Source organism: Triticum aestivum, chromosome 4A (genome assembly GCF_018294505.1).
Source record: "Triticum aestivum cultivar Chinese Spring chromosome 4A, IWGSC CS RefSeq v2.1, whole genome shotgun sequence".
NCBI lineage: Eukaryota > Viridiplantae > Streptophyta > Magnoliopsida > Poales > Poaceae > Triticum > Triticum aestivum.
This window is the reverse complement of record NC_057803.1, coordinates 720,285,973-720,296,229: the sequence shown is the minus strand read 5'-3', so window position 1 is coordinate 720,296,229 and position 10,257 is coordinate 720,285,973. Positions and strand designations below refer to the sequence as shown.

General features: G+C 41.4%; 1 protein-coding gene and 1 long non-coding RNA gene across 4 annotated transcripts in view; one reads left to right on the top strand and one right to left on the bottom strand.

The window, feature by feature from the left end:
• Nucleotides 1–597: 597 nt before the first annotated feature.
• LOC123088344 (uncharacterized) lies at nt 598–1,853 on the top strand. Its single transcript, XR_006441851.1, has 3 exons — nt 598–786; nt 878–1,050; nt 1,498–1,853. It is a non-coding gene; the product is annotated as an uncharacterized lncRNA (long non-coding RNA).
• The window catches only part of LOC123088343 (golgin subfamily A member 6-like protein 1), a 17,631-nt gene continuing 8,005 nt past the window's right edge, over nt 632–10,257 (bottom strand). Inside the window, exons 1-3 of one of the 3 annotated variants that reach the window (XR_006441849.1) lie at nt 8,253–9,447; nt 6,426–6,639; nt 632–867 (exon numbers count right to left, since the gene is read on the bottom strand). Coding sequence is in view for 1 of the 3 variants with exons in the window: in XM_044510537.1 (XP_044366472.1) it covers nt 6,605–6,639; nt 8,253–9,354 (1,137 nt within the window). In the remaining 2 variants the exon portion in view is untranslated. Of the gene's footprint in view, nt 868–6,284; nt 6,640–8,252; nt 9,448–10,257 lie in introns of those variants that run through there. The other 2 variants (XR_006441850.1, XM_044510537.1) reach the window with 2 other exon arrangements.

Below are 10,257 nucleotides of genomic sequence, written 5' to 3'. Positions count from 1 at the left end.
ACAAAGCACTGATTGTTTGCTCTCTTGGGAGTTGTTATAATTTGCACAGCTATTTTTTAAGATTCATTTTGCTTACATTCATTTAGTGAAGCTCCTGCAAAAGTCAATATTCATTTAGTATAGGACAATTTTATTGGCAGCTATTCGTGGCTTTGGATCCCAAGTTAAATGTTAAGTTTGCTTGACCTTGTGTCCTAGATGGGTATTGTTAAGCATTTTTCCTTAAAAAGGGCAACTCCTTATTCATAGGATATATTGAATTCACTGCACATTGGTACATCGCGTGAAATCTGTAATCAAATGTTACTCGTATTGCATATTGATTGTTTTCGTGCAGGCTCGTATGCTTGATTTTATTTCAAGATTTGTTGGTATTCTTCTTAGATGAGCTAGGGTCTGCATTCTTTTTTTAACAGGAGGGTATATGTATTCTGGACACAGTCTGCCCATCTAGCTGTTTCTTATATTTGAGTTTTGAGCAATTGTCTGATTATATTGTTCTTTTCACCCTCCATGCACGTGTTCCGTTGAAGTAGACAACCAGTGGATCAATGTGCCTGCTTTAAGTATAGTGATGAAACTTCACACTTCCCTGCAGACTCAGCGTGCTACTGTTCTCTAAGGTCGTTGAGTGCTGAGAACAGGCTATATAATTAGGCTTTGAACGAGAAGTTGGAGGAGATAAAAACTTCCAGGAAGTGTTTAGGCGAGTTCCATGCCGAAAATAATGTTATGTGAGCAGAGAGTGCAGGCTTGTGCTCTTCTGTTGAAGAGCTTGAGCATGAGGTATGATCAGCCCTTTGATAACTCTATCTCTTCTCATTTGGAATTCTGATTTTTTGTTTGCATTTTCTCCTTTCATTCTTCCTGGATCAAGAGATTGAATCAACACATAAGTCATGAGAGCATATCTTTAGACGAGGAGAGGCGACTGGTCAAAGAAATTAAGACCCTTGAAAAAACCAGACCGAGGGTCAGTTCCAATGCTGCTAAGCAAGCTAAAATGCAAGATATAGTGGTTGAGAGAGATGCCATACAGATCAGGTGAAAGTAAGTATCCATGCTACGACTATCTTTAATTGTGCCTTACCTCCTGAATACATAAATATTAGATGCCATTTTGCTTGTTACTTCCCATTCAGATCATCATGGATGGACTTTGTCTTTAATTCTGCATTTACCTCCTGAATATATAAATTAGATGCCATTTTGATTGTTACTTTCCATTCAGATCATCATGGATGGACTTTGTCTTTAACTCTACATTTACCTCCTTAATACATAAATATTAGATGCCATTTTAATTATTACTTCCCATTCAGATCATCATGGATGGACTTTGTCTTTAACTCTGCATTTACCTCCTGAATACATAAATATTACTCCCTCCGTTCCAAATTACTTGTCGTGGTTTTAGTTCAAATTTGAACTAAAACTGCGACAAGTAATTTGGAACGGAGGGAGTAGATGCCATTTTGATTGTTACTTCCCATTCAGATCATCATACATGGAGTAAAGAAGGAGGGACAAGCAGCCAGGTCTAAGATTAAGGTCATGAACGATGAGGCGATGGGCGTGGAGAGCTGCTACAAGCTCGCGCAGGCGGCGTACGTCAACCTCGCGCTGCACACACTCAAGCACCTGGCGGCCGTCATCAATGGGCTCCTCGTCCATGATTAGCTGGACAACATGAACCTCGGGGAGGTTGTGAAGGGGAACATCTGTGACGCCGTTCTTTAGGTGCTCGCCCATGTCTATGTAATTATCTCTTTATTGCTTCTAAATTAATGCCAACAGATTAGCGTGCTTCTGAGATATCTTCCAAGTTACTGGTAACTACAAAAATTAGACCATATGTTGACTTATACCTAATCATATCCTACTAATCAAAGAACTTACCCTACCAATCAAAGTGGTCATCGCATTGGCTCACTGTTTAATCAAGATGTGTATGTATGCAATTGTGATCTGTGAGGTGTCAATTGTGATCTGTGAGGTCTCCATTTACATGAGAACATAAGACATGAGATATTTACAATAACTCAAGACCTTTCCCTGCAGATAATAATAATGGTGCAATACTGCATAGGAGGAAGTTGTTTGGGCCTTTTACTGATGGATATATTTCTTACTTTTGATCCTCACCAATAATCTCCAGGCCTTTGGGAGTTTGCTAGCAGTCCTGGTCAGACTTGGACCAGGGACTAGGCGTCCTGGATGCCTTGGCACGCTCGGCTCCACCGGTGTTGCAAGCCCAGGTGAATACCTCCCCGCTTAGGCCCTTGCTGTTGTTGTATCGAAAGGTTGACTTAACAAAACGATCTATATATAGTTCATCGGATATTGTTGAACATCTTGATATTGTCTAAGAAAAATTGTAATGTAGCGCAACAAACAATGCTCAGATTATATTAGCCATCAAAGATACTTGCCTTCAAAGACTATTTTCAAAAACACCTCCCCAGATAGTTATTCTTTTGCAGAGAGATTGGGCAAGCGCTACTTGTTACGTGCCTGCTAGATATTACACAAGATGTATTTCATTAAGGTCTGCTGACCAATTAATTTTATTGTTCTTATGAGATGTTGTGGTTGCCTGAATTGTTTTTCAATATACTGAAGCTTAATTACTTTCCCTAGATCAGTTGTGAAAATGGCATCCCGGAATTTATTTGATGCTTCGGATTACATTGGATATGGTTGTGCTAACTTGACAAAACAGAGTGGCTTCATTTGTCGCGATTCTTAGTCTCCCACGGTCTTAGTTGCCTGAATCGCTGGGTTTACATGGTACTACAAATTAGTGTAGCGGATAGTGGTAGATCAGATGAGATGCCTTTACTCGTCTGCTCCCTTGGAAATGCATGCATATCCATGTTGACTTCTACTATCTTTGATCTTTATTCTGAATCAGAGATAGTGCCCATATGTATACATACGACATCTTCATATTATTTTTTCTGACAAACTCGTCTTTCCACGGCTGGCTCAAGTTCATTTCGGAATCATCAAGCTTCCCGTGTACATCTACCACCCAAGCCATGTCAACGAGCCGATGAGATACTCAACATTATCTACTTCAGCTACTTCCTTCGTAACTACAAGGTACATGCAAAAATTAAACCCTGCACAAGCGTACTTTGTTTAGCGATGTAGTGGCTAGCATTACAACATGTAATTTATGTTGAGAGTCAACTTTAAGAGAAGTTGCTGCAGTAGAGATAGCATTAGGCAGTTAAATACAAAACAAGTGCAAGTAGTTCAGCTTAAACAACTAGAATGTGGGGGGTCTCAAAATTTTCCTTGAGAAAAATCTTGATGACGAATGAAAGCAAGACAAACCTCTGCCAACATCTTTCCCCTCAGAAGATTGACAACCAACTAATATACTAATGACATATTTAACTCAACCAATTCTCTCCGCGTGCAATCATTTCATGCATTTGATTTCCCATCTGTTGTTCACTCTATTTAAGCTACTTAGTTACAATTCTATGTTTCAAGCTGTGTTCGGCAACCCTCTGCTCCTTCGCTATGGAGCGGAGCTCACGGAGCACCCTGTTAGCAGCTCACCGAAATATAACTGCATGCCGCTCCGCTCCGCAGCGGAGTTGCAGAGCGGAGAGATCCCGAACAGCTCCTTAGTTTCAGTTTATTGTCATTTGTTATGTTACGTTCGGCGGACGAAGAAATGTCGGCTGGCGTGCCTGGCGACCACTCTACCTAGATCGGAGCACGACAAGGTCGCTTGTCGCCCAACACCTCCTCCAGTCGAGATCCGCTGCCACCAACCTCGTGTAGGGAGCTCTTTTTATCTTCCTTTGTATCTCTATGGAGCAGAAGGTTTAAATTTACCAATGTATGGCTCTTGTTTATGTTCCCTATACATGAATGTTCATAAGCAAGATACGTGCACACGTATAAACACTAAAGAGGTGCACCACTGAAGGACGCAAGGCATGCCGCTCCCAAACCTGGCTTTGTGTATTACCTAGATGGATTAGTGTGCGCGGGCAGTACAGAAGCTCGGCTCCGTCCTCCTTAGGAGAGGCAAAGGTCGCTCAGCTAGCTCATGAATGTACCATCTCTCTCTATCATATGTACACACAACTAGCTCATGATCTTGGCATCTTCTTAGTTACCTATCTTTTGTTTGTTTATGACCAGCCTGCATTGTTCTATCTCGGTAACCATTAAGTATAGTCCAACATGTTGGAGTGTGCATCTTAGAAAAGATGCAGATTACTTAGCAGCAAGCTGCACTTATATATTGTCTAAAAACGCCTATTATTTTTGTTAATGAAAGGATCAGAAACTATTGGTCGTTGGTTAGTAGATCTTTCTTAAGTTTCAGATGCGGATGAAATGCTTCTTTGTAGATGTATAGTTAAGTTGTGGGCCAATTTTTCTTTTGGTTTTTGCTACCACTTGTAAACCATCAAATAGTGTGGACTCATTTGGCTTCCGCTTGTGTTTTTTTCAGATACTTAAGATGGAGGCCTGCTCGTCGATGCTCCACTGGTTTACTGCAGTTTCAGGGCTTAGGGAGCGCCTCCTTGTTGACAACCTCTTCCTTGCCAAGCTCGTTGTGGAGTGCGTCGTCGAGCCATCAGCAATGTCTGTTTTATTTTGAGAAGCCGTCATTCACCGGATTTAGATAGATCATCCGCGACTGCCACTGCCTGTCGGAGCTGTTAACTCAGCTTTACCCTATTTTGAACTGTGGCTCCACTTTTGGACAGAATGTACGATTATGTATGCCTGTATCAAAAACCGTGTCCCCTTTATTTTGAAGCAGCTAACATACATCTAAATGCATAGTTTAACCAGCTATACAACTGATTGCCACCTCAAACTGAATCTGCTTTCAGCTATATCTGCATGTCTGCCACCAATTAGCAGAAAAAGGCAATCCAAGGGGCGGATACCTACCTAGCACCGCAGAGGGTCCTCCTCAAGAGGCGCGCCACGGGCGCTCCCCAGCCCCTAGTATTTCATTATTCGGGTGACATGCTAGTGCATCCAATCATGTCTCAGTTTACCTCGTTGTCGTGACCGGTTAGAAGCATGGCTAATCCAGTCATGTGTGTTATGTGAGCAAGAAAATCAATTAGCTAGCTCGTGTACTTGGACCGGACCACTCGATCGAGCTAGTTTGTACCTGCTGCTTCACTCAGCCAAACGCTTATACTTGTTGCTTCACTCTCAAGTTTCTTATTATCTTTTGCTGAATGTTTGCTGATGATGATTTAGGGGCTCCTCATATTACTTCTAATTTACTACCTAAGTTGCTGATGTTTGCCATGTTATCAATTGTCTACAAGCCAAATTGAGGCCCAACCATCTTGCCAAAAAACGTACTACTAACACACCAAACTTCTGTTCATGCTCTTACATTGACTATGCTTTATTTTTGGTAGGGATATTTGGGGCATTAACCAAACATACGTCACATGCGCCTCACGGTCTCCCCGCCCGCCAGTCATTGTCCCTCGCTTTCCCAGTCAGGTTCACTCGGTCGGGATAGGTTTATGGTGGTGCTACTGTGCAGAGAATGGGCAAGTGTTGTATATTATCGAGCTTGAGACTGCTTAGTATAAGCCGGCCCGGTAAATGAAGCCCACGTAGTAGGTAGCCCCTCCAACCCATTATTTTCTAGACAAACAAATAGTTTCACCCTTCTGGCAGTTGGGGCTATTTAGTTTGATTGATTTTTTCATAATTGCAGATTGCAGACATATCGTTTTTGGTTATTTTTATACCATGAGTGGTTTTGTCCCAAGAACTATTTTAGTGAGAAAATGTATCATGTACACCAAAGTTATACGGTATGTGCAGTGTATTGGCGTGCATACACACAAAACTGAGGACAACTGTGGCGTTTTAAGCATTCAATAACCTATGATTATAACACTTCTTAAAAGAAAAAAAATGATGTTGGATAAATCATAAAAATGGTCACAGTTCCTCTTGATGTAGATAAGTCTTGGATTTACTAAACCGGATTTATAAAAAATTGTTAATAAGACGTATATAAAGATGTGGTTTATTACCAGCATTCCATTTTATGTCTGCTCATGTTTAGATATGCTACGAGTGCTACAAATGCCAACCGCTAAACCATTAATTGTGGAAATAAAAGACCACAACAATTGGCATGTGATGTTTGGTGAAGCAATAATGATATCAAGGCCACACGTAACATTGATCACTAGCTGGCATCCTATAAAATAACTAGCTTCTTCCCCTATGTAGGAGGATCAAATTTAGTTGCTAGAGGAGACTGTCGAAGTGTGGAAAGAGAGCAACAATGATGAACAGAGTGAATAGCATGGATAGTCACAAGGGATGAGATGTATCGGGAATTTGAGTCAGGGGCACCTATAGAAGAATGGTTCTTAGAAACAGATGAAGCTAGTATGTACCTGCATGATCGTGACTTTTTTTTACTTTCCGGGCAAACACAACGCGAGGTTATGTTATCAAATCAGTGCAATTCACTCTGGATGGCGTTCTTCTACAGAATTCATCACTCGAGTAGCCATATATTTCATCACTGGGGTTTCCTCCTCGGTGCTAGTGCATCCAATCATGTCTGGCTTTCCTACATTGTTGCCCCCATGTGATTCCAGCTGTTTCCTGTGATAAAAAAGAACCAAGTTTTAAGAGTGATACAATACAATTCAACCAGACAAATTGCAGAGTACCGCGCGGTGACATGAGGTGTGGTTCAACCAACCAGCCAATTACCAGCTTAACATGAAAACACAAAGCTATTATTTAGGGCATCTCCAACAGCCTTCCCTAAGAAAACCTTATAAGTGCTTTTTAGGCTCTCCCAATAATTTCGGGATGGTTTCCAAGTGAGGTGCTTTTTTGGATCAATCACTCAAATAGCTGGACTTCTTCAATCCAACCAGCAACCAGCAACCAATAATTGGCCAGTTGGCTGAAGGGTTAACCAAGCCACCAGAGTATGAATCCTATCTACCATGCACAGATTTTTTACTTCCGTCAAATAAGCACCGATCTGGATGGTGCATTTATCATGGTACTATAGTACTGTTCCTAAAATACCACTTAGTGAATTGGAAAGATTGTTGTTTGCCCAAAGAAATGGGGGGCTTGGGGATACTGAATCTGGAAATAATGAATATTGCACTTCTAGCTAAATCTGGAAATAACTCTCTAGCAAAAGCTTGCAGTATGGTGAGTGGGTATTTTTCCTCCCAAGCTGGGCTCATCAGCACTCTATCTAGCTTTTCAAAAGTAGGATCCTCCTGATTATTAGCCCAAGTGTATTTTCTCCCATTCAGGGGTAATTCCCTAAGCCCTGCTTGTTCAATAATGGCATTGAACATGAAGGACCATTGTTCATTAAGCATAGGTTTGTTCTTCTTCTTTTCACTTCTAATGATGTTGAAATCTCCCCCAACCAAGCAAGGCAGAGGATTATCATGATATAATCTTGCCAATTCAGCAAGGAAACTCGCTTTTCCCTCCTTCTGTGCATCCCCATATACAGTGACCAAATTCCAGTGCATTTTGATATTTTTATCAAATATTAACATTTTCAAGAAATATTGTCCTTTTTCAATGTTTTCTACATTAAACACATCTTTATTAACCCCCATCAGAATCCCCCCTGACATTCCTCTGGGTGGATTCCAACTCCATTGAAAATTCCTCCCTCCACACAAATTATGCAATTCATTTTTTGTGAAATCTTGCTTTATGGTCTCAGAGAGTCCAATAAGGTCCAGCTTCTGATCTATAATCATTTCTCTAACGTATCTTTTCTTGTGATCTTGTCCTATGCCTCTCACATTCCAAAATACCTTATAAGACTCCAATCCCAAGTGATTGCTTCACACAGTCAAGCGCTGGTGAGCGTTTCCTACCACTTTTTCCTCCAGAGAACATTCCCCTTAGTTTTTTCATCTGTTGTTCCTCAATATCCACATCAGAATGTTCATAATCAGAACACAATTCCTCAAGGGTTATCTCTCCAGTATTAATATATACTGGGACATCCTTTTCAATTTTGTCATTCTCTTCACATCTCTCCTCTGATTTATCACTTCTTTCTTTTTTGATATTCTGAAAGTATAACTCTCTCCTAGCTATTTCCATCTTATTAATAATATCAATATTTTTATCAATCGTCTCTATTGAACACCCTAGATCAATCCCCACTAGAGAACTAATATGTAATAAGGAAGCATCAGCAAAAGCCAATTCAGAATTCTTACCATAATTGTCCCTCTCCTCAGCTCTGCTTTTAGCCATATCCTCAATCTTCTTGTCTTCTCTTCCTTTGTTTCTCAGGCTTCTCTTGATTTCAACATCTTTCTCCTCCCCTTCTTTATCCAGGATCTCACTTCCATGTATTTTAGCCATTTTCTCCCCCAGAGTCCCAATAGATTCTTGGCTAGCATTATAATCAGTGGGCTCATTATATTTCCCAGACTCAGTATCTTCCTTTTTCTGTTGAGTCTCTTTCTCATAATCTTCAAGGTCCATATTAGCTAACTCCATTTCATACTCCTCTCTATTGGCAGCCTCTTGTGTCAGTTTCTGAATTTCTTCAAGTTGTTTTTTACTAATCTCCCGCAACTCTGCCTGAACCTTTTCTAGTTCCCTGATTCTGTTTTCATTTTTAGCCCATAGTGCATTGTTTCTAATCTTGTCTTCCTCCAAGGTTTTGATCTTGCTGAACATGATTTCACTTTCTTTTTGCCATTTTCCTCTCTCCAAAGCCATCTCCTTTTGCCACTGCAACATGGTCACATCCATTTGAGTTTTCATTCCTTCAATTCTTTTATCCACCTCCTCACTTTGTTTCAGGGATAAGCATCCCAGAGAAACCCCTCTATGTTCATTCTCCTCCATTCTAGTCCTCTTCCTATTGTCAATCTCATCCTCTCCCCCTTCTGAGAAATTGCTGCTATCATTTTTCCTCTTTTCTTCCTTATACCAGCCAATCCCCACCACCTTCTCAGTTTCCATCCCAATTCTAAACATAAGAAGATCAGGGGAAGTGATTTCCACTTGAGTTGGTATTTTCTCCACATCTCTGATCCCACACTTTGCTCTAATTTTCTCCTCATTTATAGTATCCATATCAATTTCCAGGACAGGTCCAACTGCAATAGCCACCTCACAAACACCCAAAAAATGCCTAAAACAATCTGGAACCTTGGCCAGCCTGACCCAAATGGTGTGCATCTTCCCAACAACTTGATGATCAAGGGACCATGGTTGAACCTTGATCACCATCCCTGTCCCCAGCAGTTTGAAGTCATTAAACTTGGCCAACTCCACCAACTTTGCTTTATTGAGAAATCTCATCATGTATCCATTCTTTTCAAAATCCCTCACTCTTCATTGCCAGCCCCAATCAAACATTTCCTCCATAGCCTTCACAAGCTCAGTCTCGTTAATGCTTCCTTCTCTTATGATCACCACCCCCAAAGGATTGGTATGCTCTGCTATCAGTACATCTTTATAGTTCTGAACCAGAAGAATTCCCAGCCCTTTAGCTGCATACCCTACATATTTTGGGACTGGTTTAACCTGTTTCAGCAAGTTGCACTCTCCTGTAATATGATTCTCTCTGCCACAGATCAAGCAATGCCCCACCCTGCAATCCTTGGTGGTGTGTCTGGGGTCTTTACACTTACCACACACCTGCTTGTTAAATCTGTCAAAATTTCTCTTGTTCTCCTCATACCCTTGCTGCCAACCACTTTTACCTCCTTGCTTCTTCATTTCCAATCCAACCCCCTGTTCAACCATCTTGTTACCTCTCTGTTGCCCATCAGTGTCTCCTCCCTCTTTCCTGTGACTTTCTTTCCCAAGTATATTACTAGTTCGATTTCCAACCATCCCTTTCATCTGGGTCTTCTCACTGTTTTGCATCCCCTGAACCAACTGAGAGAGCAGCGAAGTTAACAGCAGTTGCTGCTGCTGCTGATCTGACTGAGATACCTGATTGTTGCTTCTCTCCTTCCATCACAGCACCTTCTGCATCACCACAGGCCATCCTTGGGGTCTCCCCCCTTCATCTTTTTTCCCTGCCTTAGCTTGCCACACCAAATTCTCTTTGTTCCTCTCAGATCTAGGGTCTTCCTCCTCTGAATCCCTTCCCATATCCTTCACAGGACCAAAGCGGTTCCCCCCCCCCTTCCAAAAGCCCCAGATCTCCCTGGGAAGGCATGCCTCCCTCCATTCCATCTCTCTCCTTTCTCAGCATTG